Source organism: Hippocampus zosterae, chromosome 11 (assembly GCF_025434085.1).
Source record: "Hippocampus zosterae strain Florida chromosome 11, ASM2543408v3, whole genome shotgun sequence".
In the NCBI taxonomy this organism is placed as follows: Eukaryota; Metazoa; Chordata; class Actinopteri; order Syngnathiformes; family Syngnathidae; genus Hippocampus; species Hippocampus zosterae.
Window position 1 is genome coordinate 12271463 of NC_067461.1, and position 25303 is coordinate 12296765.

Below are 25303 nucleotides of genomic sequence, written 5' to 3' on the forward strand. Positions count from 1 at the left end.
ATCCCAAATTAAATGGAAAATCAAAGAAACCTGGGTAGCAATGCTTGATGAAACTCAAGAGCATAGGTCTTACTTTTAATTGCATAAATATAAAATTAAAATCATTGGTATAAATGTGCAATTTACAAACATATTTCATTTTCATACATAAACTGGATGTTGCGCCACATTGCAAATGACATGAGATGAGGTGTCAACAAATCGATGGACCACACACACATTTAACCGGAAGATTCTCTACAGGATGTTTTCATTGGCCTCGTACCATTAGTCAAAATAGAGAAGTTCTTGCTTTCAGCTGGAAATCAAATTCCAGGTCAAAAGCTAATGCTGAAATCACAGTCACACGTCAGAGGCAACCAAGCAAGCACGCAATACGTCATTCTGTTACTGAGATATTTCCCTGCCTGCTGCTTTCAAAGTGCTTCAATGAATCCTGAAACAAGAACATGCAAGAGTCTTTGTACAAGGCCATGCATCATACTGTGATCATCAAGAAATGACATTTTTATTGAATTAATCAAAATGTAGACCACGTTCAAGACGAGTACTTTACTGCTGATTCGACTCCTTTCTGATTTGGGGTTGGCTTTATTTCTAATATGTTAAAGTGCTGTTTTCCTTGTGAGAAGACCTCTGTCATACATCTTGAGTAGAAGAGAAAGAGGGGGTTGATCCGAACAATTTATGGTAAAAAGAGACCAAGGAATCAAACGGTGCAGCAATGCAAACAGTGGAACTTGTCATTGTGTCCTTTAAGGTGAATTTTGGGCAAGGTGAGGGGTAATTGTTCGCAGCTAGTAAAACAAAAAGTTGCATTTTAGCAACATCTCACAAATTAGCTCGATCTGTCTCCTCCCACAGATAGAGGACAACTGGGCCTGTAAATCAACCCGGGATACATTTTGCAAAATACAAAATGGTGTATATTGCAACACATGTGTAAGCTGAATACCTTTTTTTTTATGCATGGACTAAGGCAGTTGATTATACTATATGCACGCATCCTTATATGAGCTGAAAAATTATCACTATTGTGACATAAAAAGCGTAGAAAAAGCGTCTAAAAAGTGTCATGTCTTTATTGAATCAAATGACATGTTGGAGACTGAGGTTGGGGAAAGAATTCCATTGTTTCACAGCACTGTACTTCAATTCTCCCTTCCAGCCATATTTACACTCATGCGTCTTACTGAAGGTTAATGACAGGCTGAATTCGAAAGCTCTGCGGAGACCTTGTAATCCCCACACCTATGGCCCTGCAGGCTTCAGCCTCATTGGGAGAAACAAGGTTGCCTTACAGAATATAATAGGGATTCTTTCAGGACTATGAAGGAGAACACGGTAGCTACACGGTGCCAATATTCCTGCTTAAATGCCTCCAGGGTACACTATTTTTCTATCTGCAAGGTCACAGCTGTCAGAGGTGCATCAATACAAATATGACAGCCAGCATCCCCAACAGCACGTATCCTCAAAACATACAGCGCATGCCACAGCTTATGAGGGTTGTTTGGAAATCCGAACATTTTGTAGAATGTGCTTATTTGCTTTCTTTAGGGATAATGGCCAAATCTAAACTTGTGTCTGTAGATATTTATCTTACATTCAGCCTCAGTTTGGGTGATTCAATTCTAAAAATCACAATTCAAGCAAAGTTATTTTTGTTTGCCATGTAAATGCCAAAGGCTTTTAGGGCTAGAGGTTGTAGGATGTCCTGTATTCATAAAGCTGTGTCTTGTCTGTGCGCTGAATGTAAAGAACACCCCACGGCAAAGCATTTTGTTTTTGTTAAATGGGACAAGTATAAAAATACTGTCTCTAAAGAGTCTTTCTCATTCATACTGTACGTATTGTTTGGCCTTATCATGACAGAATGAAATTTTTACCACCTGAGTCATTTGCTGAAATTCTTCCATTTAATAATGAAGAATAAAGTCAAAGTCTGTGCACAGTGAAGCCTCTCTAATAACCAAAATATGGAACCAGCGATAGCAAAGAGGAGAAAAAACCGCGATGAACTAGAAATTAGATTTATTGGGAAAGCAGCAGCCTACAATCATATCTGGCCTGGATACGACTAATATTAAGTTGAAATCAAAAATATAAGAGGAGGATCTTTATATGGACCGGAGAGGAAGGCGTGTTGAGAATTCATATGAAGAGACTCACCACCTTTCCATATGCTCCATATGCACTTCATGACCACATCTGTCACTCATCATCAAAGTAAAGGGTGAAAGAGTTATTTATTTTGCGCTTGTTTTGTTCACAGTAGCTGGCTTATATTTGAACTATAAGAATGTGAAAAGCTTCCCGAGAAATATGGCATGTTACCCTATCCATTCATCCATCCTTCCATTTTCAAATCCGCTTAGCCTCACAAGGGGCGTGCTGGCGCCTATCCCAGCTATCTCTGTTCAGGAGGCGGGGTACACTCTGAACCGGTTGCCAGCCGATCGCAAGGCACACATAGATGAACAATCATTCAACAATTTGGAGTGCCCAATCAACCTGCCATGCATGTTGGGAATGTGAGAGTAAACCGGAAGAGATGCAGAAAACCCAGACAGGCACGGGGACATGCAAACTCAACACAGGAAGGCTGGAATTGGAATGAAACCCTGCACCTCTGTGAACGCTTATGTTCGATGTAAATGTAATGTAAATAATATTATATGGGTTTTTTTATGGTGAGAGTTTGAACTTTGATCACGTTCAATTCAATATAATTCGAAATATTTCGTCTGGAAAACGTATTCTAATGTTGACCAGAACGGTTCCACGTTGCATATATCTGTCAAAACATAAATGGACCCAATTTTCTACCTGTGTTTATGCTGTAATATCATAGTGTGAGACTGTGCATCCGGCATAAATGTAAAAAAATATATATATTCAGACGCTGATATCTATGTTAATCTGATGACGTTGTGCAACGCGCTTATTTTCTCTTGTGTTGACAATGAGGCAGATGATCATGAGCGGAAAGGTAAGCCAAGCTATGGTGCTATGTGTGATCCATGTGGCTCGGGATTTTCCAGAAGTCAAATCTGCCAGGAAAGACCAAGCCTGTGGCTATTGATTTGCAGTGGCATGAATCTGGACCTGACAGAAATCTTTTATTGCCCCTGCTGCCACTGCCCGCCACCCCTTTACTGTAAACCTCTTTTGTGTCTGTATGTGAACATCAAACATAATCGTGCAGCTTTAAATCACAGATGCCTTGGAGAAGACACTCGCTGGCAATAAGGACATTGATCGGGAAGTCTGACAAGGTGGCACAATACACTCTCCAAACATCCTGAGCCATTAATCCTTGCCAGCACATTAAGACTGAAAGCAGCAGGAAGATCAAACTCTGCAGGCTTTTGGGTCACATTTGTTTTAGAGAGAGAGAGAGAGAGAGAGAGAGAGAGAGAGAGAGAGAGAGAGAGTGAAAGAGATACATGAATCTGCAATGATACCTCCCTTGACGAAAGCAGCAAATACCCAGAAAAGGAGAAATCAATGCGACTAAGTGAATCCTTCAGGGTTTTGTTTCCCACTTTAGACCGGCCTAGCATTCTTCAATGTGCATCATTCAGCATATAATGCGCCTGCAATCGAAACCCACTTACCTCCTTCACATCGCCTTCCGACAAACAAAAACGTACATCTCATTTATTGGGTTATTTTTTTGTTGTTGTTTTTTTCCACATGTACATTTCCTCAGTACAAGAGTGTTTCATATATTGCAAGTCTTGAACATTTGTTTTCCTTTCCACACACAGCTGTTAGCGAAGAGAGGAAACGTTGGGAGGTACCTCTCTTACCCTTGAAGTCAAAGTCTTTGGCCACAGAAGCGTGTTTAGAGCTGATAAGAAGGCCGGTGACTCTCTCGAGAAATGGACTTTCGTTCTGTAAACCGCGGTCTTTTCTCCACTGCGGACTTTCGTTCTGTAAACCGCAGTCTTTTCTCCACTGCGAGCAAGAGAGAAAAGCACGATGTCTCTTTGATGCCTTTTCGGTGGAAACTCCTCCCAGTGCAACTCCAACAAATCTGCTACATCATGCTTATAAATTCCTTTTCTGCCATTCTTACATCAAGATAACACGTAAAGTCAAGAGAAAGTATAGACATGGTGCAAAAAATTATGCATGAGATGTATAATGCATAGATTGGTATGGGCCGTAACATCCAGTTATTATACTTAAATGTTAGTGTCATCGCTGATTATGGGCATTCGTATATACATACAAACAGACATCTGACATTGCTCCATATGCTCCCCTTGGCCCTATTATGTGTCATTCCCATGGACAGAGCGCGCAGATCCCATTTTGCGTGTTTGGTGGTTATCACTTGTCCGGAGTAATTTACCCTGCTGCTTGATGTCTCTTTATGGCGTCAACATTTGCTAGTCAAGGATCCCTGTCATCACAGTGGAAATTCAAACCACATTAATCCAAACAGTCCAGTGGGTTTGGGTTTTAACCTGTTGACTTCCAATTAGGGTTTCTTCAACCGCATGTGGACTCACAGTGTCTTGGTAATCCTCTACCTGGAGTTACTGGTTTCTGCCAGTCTGTTGTTCATGATGCCCAAGGCACCCACTCCCCCAGAGAAACCGTTGTGGCGTGAGGTGCCGCACACCGTCCTGGGATACCCGTTGGCTGACTCAGAAAGCTGCTTCTGCATGATGGCCAGCGATACCTTGTTGGAAGCAGCCAAGTCTTTCATCGATATCATCTCCCCAGACATTCTGCGTCCCTCAGTGTCACTGTCACACGGTCCTTCCATGTATGGCGGATGGCGACCCTTGGAACCCGGCCGGATGGCATTACGTCTGCCCAGGAAGGTGCTAGCCTTATTGCAACGCTGGCAAAACAAGCAGCTCATCTTCTCCAGCATCCAGTTGAGCACCTGCTTGATAACAATGGAGATGACATTGAAGAGCGAGTAGATGCAGCACACTCCTGTTAACATGAAGAGGAAGTTGGCCACCCGGTAGAGGCCTTGGTATTCATAAGCTACTGTTTGACTGCTAACAAAGTCCCCAAAGCCGATGGTACTGAAGGTCACGAAGCAGAAGTACAGTGAATCTAAGTAGGTCCAGCCCTCCACGGGGGTATACATTGCCGAAGCACAGCAGGAGATGGTAATCGCTGATAGGCCTAGAATCAGCATGACATGGTAAACCGAGGGTTTCCACCCGGAGAGACAGAAAGCCGAGAAGTCCCGCTGAACCCCCGGTGGGAGGAGGCCGCTGTTTCTGATCCGCCTTTCCCTCACAGCTTTCATGACAACGGCGAGCAGTGTGATGATACGCTCCAAAAAGAGATTAAAGAAGAGGATCGTGGCAGCGCAGCCCAGGAGCCCGTAGAAGATCAAGAACACTTTGCCTGCAACTGTCACAGGTGTTGTCATTCCAAAACCTGTTGAGACAGAAGAGAAAAATCCACATTATGAGACATAGGATTGGATTGTAATGAGGCACCTATGTAGGTCATGGCCCCGTTTGTACAAGGAGAAGTTAGTATGTCGGACTATATTGTCACCAAGGTTGTTGTTCTGTACAAATTGTAAACAATGTTTGGCTTTTTGGTATTGGGGTAAGTGCACAGGTTTTTCAAAGACAATTCATGTTCAAATCTGCATTATTTTCATGGTTCATTTGGCATTTAGATACACTATACATTCATGTGCAAATTTATTCGACATTCAATTTCTGAGTCCACCCCCCAAATTTAGATTTATATTCATGTTTTTCCTGTTCATCCGATGTCACTTCTTAGTCCTTTTCAGCTCTTCTTAACTTTATGACAAATGACTCGGTACATAATCCTTAGGCTACCTAATGCGTGCTTTTACTGTTGGTGTAAAGGCAAAATTCAAAGACAGAGGGTCAAAATCAGGAGACAATAATGCCTGTTAATGTCTTAGCAAAGCTTATTTTCCCCCAAAGTATGGCTCCCTAGTGTCATTTGATTTCCTAGTCAATTACCGGTACTTTAAGTGTTCAAGCAGAGGTGTGCTTGTCATTCCCAAGTGTCACAGGTCCGGTTCTCTGGTTAACCTCTATTTGACAGATGTTTGAGTGCAGAAATGGTCTTTGTCATTTAAAAATCCAGTAATTGCTAATTTGTCTACATGTTAAGGGGTATTCATAGAAAATGATTTTTCATACGTTACTGCGCTTATTGTAGTTACCGGTGTAAGATGTCGTACACCTCTGAGAGGCAGAACGGTGCTGTAGGGTAACGAGACTGCAAAGAAGAAAGAGTAGTAGCAGAAGAAAAAAATAGGACAAGGCGTGCTTATCGAGTAACTACATTGCGGCTGCCAACTTTATTCTTTGTCATTTTTATTTTGGCAAATAACTTGAGAGACATGTTATGCAGACACTCCACGCAACCAAACACCCTGTGTTAAGCACGATTCAGGGTGCTACTTGATTGCCTATTGCTGAAGTTCATGTCACAATCACTGAGCCCAGTTCTCGGCCGAATTTGGTGTTGATGAGATACACATTAGGATTGTATAAAATATATACAAATATATAAATATGTACAGTATGTACATTATCTTGGTCATTATCATTTCCGGGCCAAGGTCAAGTGATTTTTTTTTCATAATGTTCATCCCTGATTTGAATCTCCTCTCAGGAAGTCATTTTTTCCTTTTGGTATTGAGCACCTTTCTAACTACCCTTGGCCAGTCATAAATGTTATCAATATCGAGACAGCACTTCCTTTATTGTACCAGATATGGCTTAATCGACCTTATCTTGCTCACTGACAAGCACTCTCATGCGGGCTGTTGACATGCTGGGCCATTTATTGTAGATCACGCACTGATTGACACAGATTGCAGATACAACAGAGAATAAAACCTCACTGATGACAGAATACACGGGTTTTGCACAAAAGCAGCAGCTGTGCACCGGTCAGCATTATGTTCGTGGGAAAGTGCAATAACTGACATCAAAGTTGAGGTGATGGCTTGCTTGCTATTCCCCGTATTAACCTCTGAGATGAAAAGCTTTGAGTTTCATATTTAATTAATTACCAGCCCAATTCTCTTGCAGCCCAAGTGAAAACTTAACATCTTCTGAGCGAGCAGAGACCATCTTGCGCACCGTCTCTCATTACCAAGCAAATGACCTAAGAGAGGCAAAGTCACCAGGCATCGATTGAGCGTAGCATTACAGGGCTGTTACTCTCGAGCAGTGTCAAAACAGATTAGTCACGACAGAACAAGAACAGAACGCAAAGGACAGGCGCGCTGCAACTACACCTGGATGCTTGAGGATGACTTTATTCACAAAGATTCCTGATTAGATGTGGAAGTCAACAGCGGAGACAAATGATCCTGCCGACCTCGGTGATAACATACTCTCTGTGCCAGCCAAGAGGAACCATCTAACTCAGCAGACCCCGATAAGAAAAACACGTCTGTGCTAATTCCACCAGTGCCCACAGAAGCATATTTATTCATCACCATTAACTATGCTCATCTCCACATGAGAATGCTAATAGCTAATGGTTATTGCAAATGTCATTACACACCAGAGATTCAAGCAAGACAGACTGGATTACTTTTATCAAATAATTAACCGCTTGACCGATTGAAGAGCGAAAGAAGATGCTGAATTGGTTATCAGGCATGGGGTGGTGAAAATGTGGTGTGGAAAAATAAAGCATTTTTCTGGACTGTAGTCATTTGGTCATCATACATGCCCACAGCAATTAGTGGGACAACACAAACAATAACTCTTAGTCCAAAACAAATGCCCTGGTTGATACACACATACACATTGAATTAAGTTTTTCAATATCCATAACAATTATCTGTAGCATGGGAATTTTAGTATGATTGGACAATGTTGTACCAGTAGGAAAGTATAATTATGTGACGTGAATAAAGATGTTTTTGGGTTTTTTTCAATTGGCTGCAATAGAAGCACCTACGGTATGCTCATACCAGGTGTGCATTTTGATGAATGAAGGGAACTAATGGACTGGCAAGGTTATGACAACCGAGACATGTATTTGTGCCGAAGTCTGATGAGAAGAAACATTCCACATCGAGCTCTGTCAAGCAAGGAAATAATTGATCATGTAACTAATTTCTCATTTGGATGTTTTGAGCCTGCTATTTAAGTGTCTTAGTTCTCCTTTTCTTTCATTTATGTTTACTCTCAGAACCAGCAGGGAGCTCTTTAGTGGAAAAATGCTGCCGCAGAACCTGCTGTGTCTTAATGCACCAAATAGAGAAACAAAGTGCAAAACAACTGGTGGTGGAGTACATAGAAGGTAAAAAAAATCAGATTTTTTTTCCCCCTCGTGTATACCAGAATACGGTGTTCATTCCCTGAAGAATAAAAACATTTTATTATACAGTATTTATAGGAAAGTCATCTGAGCATGTTTTTTTGTAGAAAGGGAATTGGCTATTAAAAACATGAAAACTCTAAATTAGCTAAGGTCTATTCCCAGTTAAAATTATTTTGGTTGGCATACTGTATTTTACATCCCACATTCCTTGTGGTCATCACGCATCATCCTTGAAATAAAAAACATGCTAGCTTTATCCAAAATTATTGCATTACAATGACAGGGGGAACTGGAGGAAAAACAACTGATTCCAAGGGCCCATGACTGACGGACACGGACGGACACGTGTGATACGGGTAGAAGGCCCCAGGTGCCCACTTCACAGATCTATGATCTCCTTGGCCATCTTTACAACAAGAACTGTCAACATTGTAGTTTAAATTTAGTCAGGACAAAAATGTCTGTAAAACTACAACAAGTGTCTGAAACGCATACAAATAAAAAAAATAATAAAATCAGAATACAATGCTTGAAAATCTTGTTCAAGCTTTGTTTAATTCATTGCACTATAAATATAAGATATTTAATGATCAAACCGGTAAACCTTACTGATTAAGCAAATAAGATTAAGATTAAGATTAAGATTAAGATTAAGATTAAGAAAACCTTTATTAGTCTCGCAATGGAGAAATTCCAGATTCACAGCAGCAAAGTTATGAAAGGAAGAAGTAGAACAACAAAAAAATAGGAGCTGCTGGAAAGGCAGCCACTCTCGCGGCGCCATTTTGAAGTCAAAAATAACAAAAATAATCATTAACTTGGAATTTTATGCCACCTGTTTTCTGAAGCTGAACCGTGACCGGTCATTTCCTGAGCCTTGAGCAACTGTGATGTCATTTCCACTTGGCAATCAGTGGCAAAATGAGATGGACAAAAACGGGTGGATTTTACGTCATATTCCTCATACGCAATATTAATCCGTCTTTAGTCTATTGGGGCTGCAGGGAACATGTTCTCATAGAACAAATTTGGTGTTGACTTCTCCTTTAAATGCTAATAATGTGTTGAAAATTGGGTCTAAGATCACTTTTACAAACAACTAACAGGGGTAATGTGAGCTAAAAAAAATCCTGCATTGATTCGACTGGATGAAAAATAGCCTCTCTAGGGCAATTGAGCCGAGCATTGAGCTGACTGTGTTTCAGACATGAGCAAAAAAAAAAAAAAAAGCAAAAACATAAAGCTATACGAACATCTTTCATAATGAGAGCCCTTAATTAAAGTAAGTGGTATGTATACATTCACGTCATTTGAGCTAGTATTGAATCTTAAGGTCCATCTCCAAACTGAGAACCCAAAGAGTCTTCATCCAAAGGTTATGCAACTAACAGTCCAAACTGTGCCTTCCATTGGCGCCCTGCGTCTTTAATTAAAGTGTTTTATCAACAAGCGCTCAGTCCAACTGGCTGCTCCCACCAGTGGGAATGGTCCTAAATTGTTCCGAAGAAAGAAGGAGCAGAATACGGCAGGCATGCCCGCTGCTCTGATGATTGTGTTTCGATGACAAACAGGAAATCATTAGTCATGGGGCAGCATGGTGGGGGTCCATTGGGAGGGGAGGCGCAGGACAGAATGGCCGAGGAAGAGATGACAAGAGACATTATTACCAGGCCATCTGCTGAGGAGCTGCCAAGATTCCTGGCACTGTAGGCCACTCTATTTAATAAGAGGAACATTCACACTATGCAAGCATATTGTGCAATAGGTCACATATAGGGCGATGTGGTATTTAAAAAAAAATGAAAATACAAGGAAACTGCCAAAATCAATCACGATGAGTTCCATGATGCTGAATTATTTCAAACACACTGTATCATGAAAGAAAATAACAGCCAGACCCTTTCGAATGTCAGAGTAAGCTCTATTTCTGGTACAGTACTTCGGTTATTATCGCATTCATATTTTCCAAGAAAAGTTTGGTTAATATTCTACTTTAACTGGGAGTGAACCAACTACTTATCCACTAATCCATTATCTAAAGAGTTTGTGCTTCTGATTTTAGTGTTGTACGCCGGTATCTCTTCTATATTTTAGTAAATCCATCCAAGATTGAAAAAAAAAACCAACATTCAATTTTTCCTAAAGATTTCTGGAAGTTACAGCACATCATATTGTATTGTTCATATTCTGGTTACGCCACAAGTTTAAGCAGCCACTTCTTGTTTGGTGAAATTCTTTGTGCTGCCTACACTCGGTCACAATCAGACAAACACACATGAATAACCCTCAAAATTGCAGTCAAACAAACCAGCTTAAACTATAACGGTTAATTTTTATGTTGTAACCCTTTGCTTGGTAGAATATAAAATACATTAATAAAGGTAAAGGTGGCTGACTTTTCCATTACAGCACCCAATGCCCATCTCCAAACGGTCACGTTCCGTGGTGGTGGTGGTGGACGAATTGTATTAAAACAGAGAAAACTAAATCCTAAACAAACAAAGTCCAAAGTGTCAAACAAAAATCATGACTGAAGGTAAAACATAACAATGAACTAAACATGACTGAAACAAACATGGCAGAAGCCAAGAGCAAACAATGACCCGACACTGAGTATCCGGGCTGGGAGTCCTTTTAAAGCACGAATAATTACATAACAGCCAACAGGTGTGCAGCTGAAGGGCGAGCCCTACAGTGCCACCTGTTGGTCCCAAACAGAATCACGACACAAACAAACAAACATGTCCAAATTTCTTCTATGCCAGACAATAAACTTCACATCCATGTCAAGTGCATTTCTGTTAATTCTTTAAATACAAATCACATGCATTTGGAACTATTTAATGGTCACTAGCATGCAATGTATTTGTAATTTGAATTAAAATATGTAGTATCAATTACAAAACTTGGACCACAGACTGGTCGCTGAAACCATTTCATTATTTTGAAATTCATTTCTAAACTAATCTTAAAAGATGGGGAAAAAAGAGCTGCAACTTTTTGCATAAAATGATGATTCAAGAATTCGACAACGAAGATATGCCCAACTGCAAACTGTAACATGTTGTGTCCTTTTATGGCACTGAAGAGCCAGCCATTCAGCCTTCAGATTAATAGCTTCCCTCTGATAGATCCGATGGCCTTGTCCTTGGCTTTTTCATGACACTGTAGGTGCCCTCCATGTTTTCATAAAGCCTTCTGCTATTATCCCCATAGAGTAAACACACCTGTCCTAATGGAGCATTTGAAACACTGGTGCTCGGAGATGATATTCAGCAGAAAAGTTGCTGACACTGGATCTCAGTGATGCTACGTAGAATGTACAGAGTTGCAGTACTCTCTTGAACGATATGAAAAATAGGACTATTAAATCTCGCTCATGTAAATAATAGACAATGACTGCAAAGGAACTCCAAAACACCATTAAAAGTGACTTTGTGCTGTAACAGTGAAACACAACAAGCTGGCTCAGTTAAATGATAAGATAATGCTCAATCACCAGTAAATTGATTTTTCACGCTCCCATCACTCACTTTGTTTTATTCTCAGTCCACAAGGCAGAACTGCTCCAAAAACAGATTTCCTGGCCACAACATTAGATTCAACAACACAATCTAAGAAGAACCAATACAAAAAAACTGTATCAAAGATGCTACTTTTAAATGAGCTATTTCAGGGCTGTTTGTTTATTTAAACTGCTGGAAGTCAAGTCAAAAATTGTCTTTGCGTTCTATGTGATCCAATTTGTCTAAAGTATTCTGATATGTATTGTGTAGAGTCATGTGCTTCAGTAATCTATATATTTGTTTTCAGACATTTATTTATTGAGGGTTTTAGGGACTGTTTCTTTCATTCCATGTTTTTTTTGACAATTCTGTAATGATGTCTCTTTTGTCTATTTGTACACATTTGGCTGGCAACCAGTTCAAGGTGTACCCCGTCTACTGCCCGAAAACAGCTGGGATAAGCTCCAGCATACCCCCATGCTTTCCCCCATATTCCCATTCTAAAAACATGCATGTTAGGTTCACTGATGTCTTTAAATTCTCTCCTCTTTCATCTCAAACTGCTTCAAAGAAGAAGAAAACCTTTATTAGTCTCACAATGGAGAAATTCCAGATTCACAGCAGCAAAGTTATGAAAGGAAGAAGTAGAACAACAAAAAAATAGGAGCTGCTGGAAAGGCAGCCACTCTCGCGGCGCCATTTTGAAGTCAAAAATAACAAAAATAACAAGACAACACATAGGACAGAGACAGTCGTGCAATCTTCACCACTTTTCTGCATACACTTTGTTGTCTGAAGCAGTTATAGATGAAAGAGGAGAGGATCAAAGTGTCCTTTCTCCAGTGGATCAGAGACGTCATGCTGAAAATGTGCACACGTCTGCTACAAACTAAGTTTTGAAAGCAAACACAAAGCTGTAGCATCCATTGACGAAAAGAGATTAGTTCACTTCTCCTGTCCCACGTAATCCGCTTCAAACTCCAAGCCGCGACTCCCAGCTCCAAATCCGCATCGGCACTCCGCGCCAACGCTCCTTTCTTCTCATCGTCGGCTCCTCAAGACCTCCATCCATCCAGCCGCAGACCGTTCAACAGCACCGATCTCTCCGCTGAACAAAGCGGGGCTGTGAAAAATGCTGCCCATTACAGGCGCAAGACACAAGCGCCCCGGGACTGTCCAGCAACGACAGTCAAATGGCGCCGACATTCCTCCAGTCAAAAACAGTGCTGGTATACCCATGCTGCCGAGAAGGCGCAACTACCAAGCACAGAGTCTCCTCCTTGATGAATGTCGTGGCCAAAAAATGCTGAAAAAAGGTCCACATCAAGTCCACACGACGTAACAACAAACACAAAGTGACAAAAGAAACACAAGAACAACAAAAAAAAGCAAGGCTCAAGAGAGCACTTGCTGACGGCTGCCTACTCGGGCGCCATCTTGACTTAGGACTGCACGACTGTCCGTGTTTTATGTTATGTATTGTGTTTATTATTTTACTTTATGTTAACTGTTTTGTATAGCGCTTTGTTACAGCTGCCGCTGTTGTGAAAGCGCTATATAAATCAGCATGTATTGTATTGTATGTATTGTAAATTGTCACTAAGGGCATATGTGAGTGTGAATGGTTGCATAATCCTGGGAGGACCTTGCCTCTCACCCAAAGTGAGTTGAGAGAACGCCAGTTCATCCGCGACTCTGAAGAAGTCTTAACATGAGTGTCACTGCACCTCCCATGTGTATGTTCTTCCAGAAAGAACTGCAGGAACACACTATAGACAAAGACGTTCCACTGTCAATGCTATTATTCATCATTCTATAAAAGCAATTAGTTGATAATATCCATCAATATAACATGAAAGCTTCTTCAAGGCGTCCTAATAACGTGTCACCTGACATGAGGGAAATTTCTCACGGGAGTCGGGTGACTTAATTACAAAAATTAAAATGCCTTCACCGTGAAGCCATTTATGTTCAAACGCAGAGTGTTAAAGAGTTTCATTAATTGGGTTTGTTGTGTTGGGAGGATGCTATAAATGTGCTGCTACTGCAGCTATTTAATGCAATCACGGATTCAAAAGATGACTGGAGAGCAAGTCCTTTTCTTTTTCAAGATCCTGTCCCAATAACTAACTGAAACCTCCTGAAAAAATAGTAAACTGATGCCACTGTCCATAGTTACGAGTTCCAAGTATACTTGGTTGTCTGGAACACATGAAAGTTGTGCTTCCAACTGAGCTGGGAGGCAACAGAGCAACGGTGAACCGGCAGCTCTCTGGGTCAACATAACAAATGTCAATGGATCTGTGACCCACAAGCTGGCCGTCAGTACGCTCAGGAAAAAGAGAGGCGTCAACTATTGAGGATGAGATGCGAGCAGAAGAGGTGGAAGAACACAACAGCAAGATAGTCATGGCCAAGCAAAGAGCATCGACCGGTTCACTGAAAGATAAGGCATCACTTCATCGGACTGAACTGTTGGAGGCCGCAGAACGGGTCTCATGGTGGTTGTGAATCCATAGTGGGGAAGTCCGTAAAGCTACGTGCCACTTTACACAAGCTGGGAACTGATCACCCCAGGTCACTCAGGCAAAGGTGTATGACAAGAAAATGGACCTGATACACATTTTGAGCACAGATTTATCAATGATGACATGTGAAGTATCACCAGTAGATGTATTTGAGCTCTGTATTGCGTTGAATTGCAGTTACATTGCAAGGATTGCTCTCTTTACTCTTCTTGCCAGGAGGAAATTACTTGTCTATGTAATTATTTGGTTCATTTCAGATCATTTCCTCAGCTATGTTCTGTTAAACTACACTGTCACCATTGTTTTCATCAACTGGTAGCTTTTAGAATCATTGACACAGGGACTCCGTCTTCCTCATTTTAGTGCAAATGGATGACTGCCATATAGTGCTGCCGGCTTACTACTGATACCAATTACGGGTTACCCGAGAAGGCAGTTGTACTCACTGGACATGGCTGTTTTTTGTAAAGGCATTAAAAAAATATATATTTCAATTGAAGAAAGTGTCAGACAAAGGTATTTTGTATTGTGAGTGCAGATAAGCTGTTAACACAGAAATCAGCTTGCATCTCAATCTCCCAAATTGTCCTCAAGTATAGAGAGATTTTGTTTTAATTTTTGCTTTGCAGACAAAAGATGACGTGTGTAACTCAGCTTTATTATGTGAACTGTGCCATCTACATTGTTTGTGATTCCCAGGATAGATTCAGCTTAAACAGCAAAAAAACAATTTACCCTGCTATCCAGATTAGAATGGATGAGGAAAAAGGTCATGTGACCGCAGGTTGCAAAGGACACACGGAGAAAATGGTCTCTTCGTTCTGCTGATGCTGACAGCCGAATCAGTGAAACGCTAATCATTTTGAAGTGGAAGAAGTTCAGAAAAATCTGCTGTGTCCTCAAAACTGTTCTTGGGATCACTTCACTGCCGTGATTTGAGTCTATGACTTACAGTATGTGGGCGGGTGGACGCCTTCGCTAGTCAGCATAGATTTATGTCCCGCAGTGATGCTGCAAAGCATTGCACAGATACTTATAGGGCTTTAATGTCGAAAACACATCATTAGAGCCTTTAAGGTGGCGCCTGGGATTTTAATCTAATAAATGTTTTGTTAATTTTAGCAGATATCTTCCCTTCAGCCTCCCATGTGCAACCCTTGCTTTGTAGCTGACTCATGGGTCGTCCGACTTGTTAGTCAAACAAAACCAGATCCACTATACAAAGTAACAGACATTTAGAACTACGGTAATTTATTTGTTGGATCAAATGGATATCTGAATGGCCTTATTATAGACAGGAAGATAATATTTCATAATATTACAAAGCTGCCATATTTTCAGTTTACCAAACAAATGATCATCTTGGATAATTACATATTGTTGCTTTTTGTAAGAAATTCTTGAAAGAGCACATAAAATATGTGTTCTCCATTTCTCTGTCTTGTTTTGAAATTCAATTCAGATAAGTCTGCTTTAAAGCCAACATGGATTATACTGAACTCTGATGAGTTCCCCTTGAACTTAATTGCTGTTCTTCTTCATTTCCTGCTCTATGCCCAAACTATTTTATGCAGAGCTCAGGGCTACACACTATCCGAAGAGACCCCACTGTTGTTGCTGCCACTGCAGGTCCTCTGTTGTCCATTTTTAACAGTGACATTTCGTCTGAGTCGGTCATTTCACAGAGCAGCATGGCACATCTAAAGAAACCGGAGGGCAGAATGATGCTAGACCCCCTACCCCAAAAAAGGTAGGTCAAATTGAAGCTTGTTAAAAGGAACTGTAAAAGCCACTGTATTGTGCGATGGGGTGTATTTGGTTGAATTGCAACTGTGTTCCACAAACATGAACGATTTAGGTTAAAATAAAGGCATGATCTATTTCTATTTGAATTGCAGTAATTTTTCTGCATTCAAATGTAGCTACAGCCCAACCATTCAGAATTTTCCGGTGGGGAAAAATAACTCATATAGGGATGTATAAAACTTAGAATTTTTCTAGTCATGTAAGATGTCAGTTGTTCAGGGAATGGGTTAACTCAAGTCATGTATTTTGCTTCTGGATTCTTGTAGCACTTTATGGACCACTATGAAGTTATCAAGCGTATGTACAGTAGGAATAGTTGTTACGATTGGATTATTGTCAATATTTTATGTTATGTGTTCTGTTGTGTATTGTTATTATGTATGAAATATTGAACGTCACTTGACCAAACTCCAAAAACAGGTGAGCTGTAATTGTCATTCCATGAGCGCTGAGCAACTGTGATGTCATTTTCAGTCGACGAGAAAGTGGCAAAATGGCCGCCACCTTAGATGGCGAAAAACGGGTGGACTTTGCTGCTCAATTCATATTGCACAAACGCAATATTCATCGGAATATCATGTTTAGATTAGTGGGGCCAGATACAGCATATTATTGTAAAGAACATTTTTGACTTGACTTCCCATTGAAAAAAGCAGTAAAATTCCAGTGGTCTTCGCATACACTGACAAAATGGTGTGTTGAATTTAGTCAATTTAATTTCATCAAGTGGTTGCATGAAATAAAATCACATGTATCAAGATAAATGTTTTAAAGTAGACTGTAAATCCACCTATAAATGGATCTAAATCCAAATGATTCGATTGCGTGTGTACATTTGACAACTGAGTAAATTCAACAGACCATTTTTTAAAGTTACTTTTGTCTTGCTTCCCCCAGCGTCTTTTCTTGATTTGTCAGGGAACGATGCAGACGTTTTAAAATAATAACTTTCCTTAAAAAACGGGTGACGATTTAAAAAGTAAGATATGAATGTTTTCATTTTTACGAATGGAAAAAAACATTCTCAAATCCTCCCAAAATTACAAGTTTCCCAGCATCCCAGATGGTTTGTGCTTGAACTTTGTGTTGCCCCTGTTACTTTTAGGATTGCTAACAGGCAGCATAGTTTTTGAGTGATTACCACTTTCCCTTCACTATTCTAAGGTTCTGTGCCTTCCTGTATAAAGTTTGCATGTTCTCCCCGTGTGCTTGTGTGTGTTTTCTCCGGTTACTTTGGCTTCATTTCTTATTCCAAAAAACATGCATATTAGGCTCTTTGAAGATTAAATTGTTCAGAGAATGTGACTGATTGTTTGTCTGCTAGTGACAAGTCCAGCAGGTACAGTATATACAACACCTCTTGCCCCAATTAGCTTGGGTGGGCTCTGGCAAATCCACAACCCTATTAAGGAAAAGTGCAATAGAAAATCGATGATCATGGATTTATTTTAAACAAAGAAGTAGTGATGTCTTTTGTGAGCCTAACAGTTGTTCAGCAAGACTCAGGAAGGAGCAGATGTACTTGCATCAGGACCAATTCTAGTTCTGGAAATGGCGTTTGGGATTGCAGATGACTCTTTTTACCGATCACAAACCACATTATATAACATTACCTCATTGATCACAAGCACCAACAGTAATAACCGCACAGTTGGTTTAATGTCAGCGAGGAAGCACCGAACTGTTAAATCGTCATAAGAACCTGAGTCATTTGACCTATTAAATTACTTGCATGCCAAAACGCACATTTTGTTAGTCTGAGGTCACATTGTCTTTTGACCTCAGAGCACACAACATAGAGCCTCTTCACGTTTTTAAAAAATTATTCTTTTTTTTTTTGGGGGGGGGAACCTGGTTCATGCAAGTGTGTCATAACCACCCCATGCCTGAGTAAGATTTTGAATGAATGTGTATTACATTGCTTAGGTATTATTAGCTCACTGTGATGTTGCTACTAAATGAAGTATGATAGAATATAAATATTGCTGAGTAACCATTTTATTATGGCACCATTCCTCAACTTTTATGGGGATTTTGGCAGAATAGTGTATTTATAGTGTCACTCAATATATTATGTCCAGGACGATATCACATTTTATTTCTCCAGTTATTTTTTTATTGGTATTGTGAATTTATTGTAATATCTGCAATGTATATGCACAATATATGCACTATATATTGCACTGTCAAACGATGACAGAAACTCATTTCGTTAGACTGTATCAAATTGGTTTAATATACCTCTTTAAGTGTATAGATGCTATACACGCGACTCATTGTAGCCCAAGAAACATGAGAGATGAAAAGCTAGATTTATCTGTCTGTCATCGTATGCCCCAGTTAAATAGATACTTCCATGATTTCGCCTTCCAATGTCGGTGTCATTAAAACGCTCCACACACTTATACATCATTATACAAAATGCGATATATTGCACTTGTAGCACCCTGCACACGCCGCATGAACATAAAGGGCACGTTGAGGTGAGCGTCATTAGCCCGATGAGACCACCTTAATTACTTTATAATAGGATCCACCTGGATTCAGCTGACTGACATGCCGCGCACCTGGATGGTAGAAAGGCTCCTTTATGATGCTGCATCACATCCCCAAACAAGTGCTTGTTTTATAGGATCTTACCTTCTACACTCCACCTGCACTGTCCAAAGGGATCCGATAAAAATCTGTCGCACTAAAAGGATTTGGAGTTTTAATGTTCCCTGTCGGAGAGGTATTGCTTTAACGTAAACCGATGATTGAGGTTGTAGTTTGTTGTGGTATGAGACTGAGAGAGTGTGTCTGAACTGCTGTTTTGATACCAGTGAATAATGCTGCTTGTTGCCGACGCCGTTACCGTAGCATTGATGTTGCGAGAAAGATCTTTTCGTATGATTCTATTAGATTGCAAACTACAACCACAGCAGTTACAACGCAGGACCAAAATTCTTTGGCCACCATTAGTTTTGTTCCTTTAGCAATGCAATAGTGAGAGACTTAGTAATACCTCTCTGAAAGTGTCAGTTAAAAGGAAGAAGTTTGTTTCTACTTTTGTATGAAAGTGTACATCAAAGCAGTGAGTCTTTCTATAATTTTTGAATTGAGATTCCGTTCCTTGTCTGCACTGACAAATTCTACGCGTGGTTGTCTACAAGTGTGAGGGAGCCTGTAGCGTTAACCTGCCAGGGGCAAAAAGAGGAAGGGCAATAACCCAGTATACAAACCTGCAGCTGAATATGACATGGAAAGCTACTCTAATTGGTTTGACCCTCTTCATCACCGAGCACACCTGATTCCTACCATGAGTACTTCCGAACAACAAAGAACATCTCTAGGATGCCGCTGAAGCATGAAAATTAGCCGAAATTAGATCTTGAGCCCCATAAATGGATTTGGAGAGCTGTTCTAATTGGCAGCCATCAGCTATCAATCAGTCTCAAAGGTTATAAATAGCAGCTGATGCATTCATAGAAATGTCTGTTTACCAAACATGTTCAAGTGCCCCCTTTAATGAGCAGTGAATTCTCTTTGAGCACATTCAAGGTGGGGTGACACGAATGCGTTGGATGGAGAACAAAAAGTGTCTTGGACTTCTATAGGTACATAAGAGTAATAACTATTTGTCTGATTGTAATATATGCATCGTATATGCTTTTTTCCCGTGTGCTACTCATGCATCATCTGTAATTTACTGTGAGCTGCGGCTGAATTCGTCATATCGCTAGTGCCATTCAAATATCACTCTGTTTTTGTCAAGAGACAAAAACAGATGGGTGAACTTGTTTCTATAGAATTACCATCATGATCTAACAGGTAATTCTCATAGGTTTTCTGTCAAGGCCGAATCCCACTATGTCACCATCATCATTATTTTTGCAGAACATGCAAGGTGTGAACATTAGTTACTGTTTGGGACCCTGGTGGATGCCTTATCTGATTTTTTTTTTTAAATGGTAAATATGTGTTTGCCACAAGAGAATGAGAGAATGCCATGTTTTATTTAAATCATCCAAAGGGGGGAAAAAACCCAGCTTCACTGCAGATACAGCTAATAGTTGACTCTGCACAGAATATTGACTCCTCTGAGTACCGTCAATATGTCCTTAATTCTATAATGTATCTAGTAGATTGAATCATTTGCTGGAAACCTATCATGAACTATATTAGTTTAACCAATTCTTATTTTAATTCAAACTGCCCCTGCCCCCCAAAAATAGCAATATCAAAAGTGAAGTGATTGGTGATAAGTTTACATGTAATTTGGAGTGATGCTCTGAAGTCTGTTTTGCTGTCTGTTTTACAGAAAATACGACTAAATGTGTGGGGTTACTTTAAAAACCTCTTTTATGGAATTTTCTAAATAACGCATTAGAATTATGGACAAATACTGTGTTTTCTAGGGGTGATGATTGCAGAAGTGCACTCTGGCCATAGTTATGATATTATCCTAATTGTTTGCCAATAATGATCACAATATCACAACGCTGGAACAATGTGATAGTGGATATATTGGTAGCAAACTACAATGCACTACAAAACCTGATTGGAACAGTTGTCTTAAGTATACAAAATAGAGCTGAATATAAAAATTTATATTTCTTTCATAATTAACATTGTAAAATATAGTCTGGTCAGAGTAAGCAATACCAACGTGCAGCAGAACAGGAATGTCATGTGTTTTCACTGCAGATATTTGTGGCATCATGTCGGCCATTTTTGGAGTGTGTTGTATGCATCACTTTTGTGTTTGTGTTTTAGTCATCAAACCAAATGCGAATGCAGGCAAGATAGGGTTATAATACTTTTGGATTTTGCATTATAGTTTGTTTTGACTATGATGTGACTTTTTTTTAATTCAGTTTGCGTCAATTTGTTTTTCGAGCAAGTTTATTAGGTTTTTTTTTAGTATTAGTAGTATTAGTTTTTGTTTTTTAATCATATGGGTGGGCTGTTTGCCTTGTGCAAGATTAAAAAAAAGGTTAAATTATAATTCATGACTGTTTAACCCTTCGTCTTCTGTATGAGGGTACAGCAATACCGAAATAAATGTTTAATGAATCCCCAAAGCTCATGTATGATATTAATTTGACCAAGATGAAAATGATGGCCGTTTTCATTAATGATAGTTTTTTTTGGGATAGTTTTATAAAAGTAACATGCAATTTCAGATAGTTTTTAGTTTTAGTTTTATTTCATGAACGAAATATTTTTGCCCATTTGTGACAGCTTTAGCAGGAATGGCCTTTCCTCTATGATTGCGCTCTGCAGTATTCCCCCAACTTGGCAAACACACTGAGTGCAGCTCGAGTGTAGGCTGACCAAATGTAGGCAAACTTTTCATCCTTTACAGCCATACTGTGGTGCCACATGGAGGTGAGAATCACTCTGGGACCGACCACAGTGGGAGCGGTAAGTGCTTGGGAGGATTGTCTAGAGCTACAGGGAATGCCACTGTGATAACACCTTGTGTGGGGAGGCCCCATATCTCTTTCATATCAGCATCTCATGCCGCACACGAGCCAAAGGGGAGGGGGTGGTATGCAGATCAAAGCGAGATGGAAATCCAAACAGAAACCCATGCAAGCTCATGAAACACTTTGGAGAGAACCTCCGAATCACCCCTTCCCCCAACCAGACAGAGACGACTGACTCAGTTTATGGGTTGTGTTTTTCAGGGGGGAAAAGTGTGCGACAAATGAAGCACAAAGGATTTGAGGCAGACAAACACACAAATACAGTTTCCTTCTCAGCGAGTGAGCTGAGTGCACGTACTGCCCTGGAGCTTTCTGTCGGTGGGTTTTATGTAAGAAAAGTGGAAGGCGCACAAAGAGATCAGTTCAAAGTAAATACGTCTTAAAAGTTACCTTATTTTATGTGGACAGGATTCACGTCTAAAGAACATTGTTACGTATATACTCTCTATACAGTATGGATGTATGTAGAGGAGAAGGTGACATTTTTTAGGTCAAATGAATCCCACGGGATTCCCTTGTGTTGGGAGTCATCTTTACTTTTAATCACGGGATTGCGGTGTTACAGGAAAAAAAAGTTCACAAGTCAAGAGTGGGATCATCCACTAGGAAACAAAAATAACTTCGGACAGGGGCACAGCCATTTTTTTTATGGAGCCAACCTCCAAACTGTGAGCAGTACGGGAGTGCGAGCCATTCTGAATTGGAGCAGGGCAGGAGCGGGAGTTACTTTCACTGGGAGAGAGCTGGACAGGATTTTTTTCTTTCTTTTTTGTTTTTTTAACGATGGTCCTGGACTGAGACAGATTATTTTTCTGAGTGGGATGGGATGAAGAGAAAATCCAGTGTCTACCCCTAGTGTAGAGGGCAAGGTCGGACAGTGACTGTCTTCCTAAAATCATCACCTGATCTCACCTCCTCTATCATTTAACTTTATGCTCCCGTGGCAGAGTAATGGCCATCATATATGCAGGCCATCATCACAGCATTGGCCTGCGGGATATCCTGGGAGGGACACTTGCTCTTTTCTGACCTATTGCGTGAGTAAATGTTACAGGGGGTGGTTTGGGAGGGGATGCAGAAGGGGGCACTAGATGGCATTCCAGTTGGTTTGAATGGAAATGTGGCTGTACCCATGGGTGCTGTCCTATAGCTAGAAATGAGTGTGCTGTTCCAAATGGCAGGCAGAGTCAGATGTCAACCCCTTGCCAAAAGCCCCTCGCAGCCAAAATGTATCACATGACTTGGGGGGGGGGCAGCAATGCTTGCAACAGATGCAACATTCTGCATATACGCCAGTGGAAAGGAGCCTATGGGACAGAAGCACAGAACTGTCAAATTGTTGTTATTGTCTTGATACATTGAATATATTAATTTATGCCATGAGGGATTTCGTTTGCAAAATGCAGGTTCAGTTAGGAGAAGTTGCTGAAATTGTAGTTGACAGACTTCATACTTGTATTTTCATCATTCATGCGTTCATGAGGAAATCACAACGCTGTCCAATAGGACCCACTTGACTGCAGCATGGAGAGGGAGAGAGCGAGAGAGAGCGAGAGAGAGAGAGAGAGAGATGGGACTCTATGTATTTTAGGTCTTACAAAATACATAGAGTTGTGCTTATAAATGTACACTTGTAAACATGAGCACAACTGTATGTCTGACAACTAGCAGTGAATGGTGATATGTCATAGTCATAAATTTACATACATGCACTGTGGTGCTATCATGGAGGTCGGTTCTCACTGATTCGTTTTAAAGTAAAAGAGAGTTCATCTACGGGAAATTGTCCATTTCACTTCAGTGGCAAAAGTATTTATTTACTACAAATATATCTAAGGCGGCCCGGTAGTCCAGTGGTTAGCACGTCGGCTTCACAGTGCAGAGGTACCGGGTTCGATTCCAGCTCCGGCTTCCCTGTGTGGAGTTTGCATGTTCTCCCCGGGCCTGCGTGGGTTTTCTCCGGGTGCTCCGGTTTCCTCCCACATTCCAAAAACATGTGTGGCAGGCTGATTGAACACTCAAAATTGTCCCAAGGTGTGAGCGTGGATGGTTGTTCATCTCTGTGTGCCTGTAATTGGCTGGCAACTGATTCAGGGTGTCCCCCGCTTACTGCCTGAAGACAGCTGGGATAGGCTCCAGCACCCCCCGCGACCCTAGTGAGGATCAAGCGGTTTGGAAGATGAATAAATGAATGAATGAAATGTATCTAGGCCGGCAATGGCAGAAGGATTAGATGCTCTTCCGCAAGAGGGCACAAATCAAATTGTGGATCTAACCTGTTTGTGACTTTTCGTAACATTTTTGTTTGGTGGCATGCCATGAGATTTTTAATTTTTTTAAAAATGTAAACTACTGTGCATTGGCTAAATGTCGTTTTGGCAAACATTGGCTTGAAGTGCTCAATAATAAACACGGGTTTGTTACCGAAGTGTGTTTGTAAGGAAGTTCAAAAATTAATATGTGGAGGATATCGTTAAGGGTGCAAGGGTCAAGGAAATGACTTCATGCTGCTACATTATAAATCATAGATCATAAAACACCCACCTATTGTTGACACCACAGTTCCAACAAAGTAAAAAGCCCCTGTAAAATCCCATCGTGGTCTGAGAGCATCAGCTCTGATCCCAACGGCGATGGCCGCTTCGTACTGCCGCAGGAAAGAATTAAGCTCCCCCAGGCTGATGTTGAAGGTCTCGCTGAAGTTGCGGAGCGTCCCGTTCCAGCGGCCGTGAACGCGCAGCTCGGAGGGCCGCTCGATGGCCGAGAAGACCGCAGCGCCGCACAGCAAGTAAAGGATGATGAGGAGCGCGAGCAGCACGAAGCGGCCGTTGTCCTCGTTCAAGTGCAGGGAGCGGCAGCCTTGCAGACGCTGGCCAGGCATCATCCAAATTTCAGCACCGGTCGCGCGTCGGACAGCGACAAGCTCCACGTCGGAGGAGGCATCAAAAGCAGCGGGTGGGCGCTCACTGCACCGCCGTCACTTCACTTTCTCGGGATGCCTCTCCTTTGAGAATCACTGCACCCCGTCCCATCGCAGAGGCTCCGCTTGGGGGGAAATCCACCACTTTGCACGGACCCGACGAGGAGCAAGAGTTAAGGTGAAAAGACACCGGCGCATTGTGTCATGCTTGATCCCCGCACGCAAAGGTTGCCCAAATCCAACAAACGAGTTAAACAATAAAATCAACTAAGGATGAATATTGTCGAGCTTTCCTCTGCGTCTCCTTTGCCCCCCAAAAATCTTTCACACGGTCTCATGTAAGACAGGAGCTGCAGACTGCATGCTGGCGCGCAAATGGCGAGCTTACTCGACGTTACTATCTCACCGCCAGAAGAACGGTAGCCGCCAATCATCGTTTTACTCGACTGCTTTGTTGCATGGAGGTGTGAGCGCAGAACACCCTTTTAGCCAAGGCAGGGGGGACACCGGCAGGAACGGTAAGTAGTTCAATAAGCAGTTTCAAAGTTGTTTTTGTTGTTTTTTTTCCTGAAAGCTCAACGCTACAAGTTGTACATGATCATTAATAACAGAAAATATTCAAGGGCAGTGAGCATACGTGTCAAATTTACACACAAGATGTGATGCACTCCCCCCTCCACCCTCCGAAAAACATAATGTTAGATTAAGTGGGAACAACGCCGCCTGATTGAGTTCCAATACATGTTTTGGGTC

At 41.1% G+C, this 25303-nt stretch overlaps 2 protein-coding genes across 2 annotated transcripts in view; one reads left to right on the plus strand and one right to left on the minus strand.

The window, feature by feature from the left end:
• The window catches only part of fbxo11a (F-box protein 11a), a 42783-nt gene extending 21649 nt beyond the window's left edge, over positions 1-21134 (plus strand). The window contains exon 19 of the mRNA XM_052081338.1: positions 21123-21134. The gene's annotated coding sequence lies outside the window, so the exon portion shown is untranslated. The remainder of the gene's footprint in view (positions 1-21122) is intronic.
• Positions 1831-25131, minus strand: kcnk12 (potassium channel, subfamily K, member 12). Its single transcript, XM_052081339.1, has 2 exons — positions 24175-25131; positions 1831-5418 (listed from the first exon to the last, which is right to left on the minus strand). Exons 1-2 carry the CDS (start codon positions 24512-24514, stop codon positions 4541-4543), a joined length of 1218 nt encoding a protein of 405 aa, XP_051937299.1. The 5' UTR covers positions 24515-25131; the 3' UTR covers positions 1831-4540.
• Positions 25132-25303: the final 172 nt, after the last annotated feature.

Bases quoted from the DNA above. Each gene is read 5' to 3' on its own strand.
- kcnk12 (XM_052081339.1), bottom strand. From the start codon at position 24,514: ATGATGCCTGGCCAGCGTCTGCAAGGCTGCCGCTCCCTGCACTTGAAC. The intron at 5,419-24,174 runs GTGGGTGTTTTA...CTGTCTCAACAG, and splicing joins AACTGTGGTGTCAACAATAG to GTTTTGGAATGACAACACCT.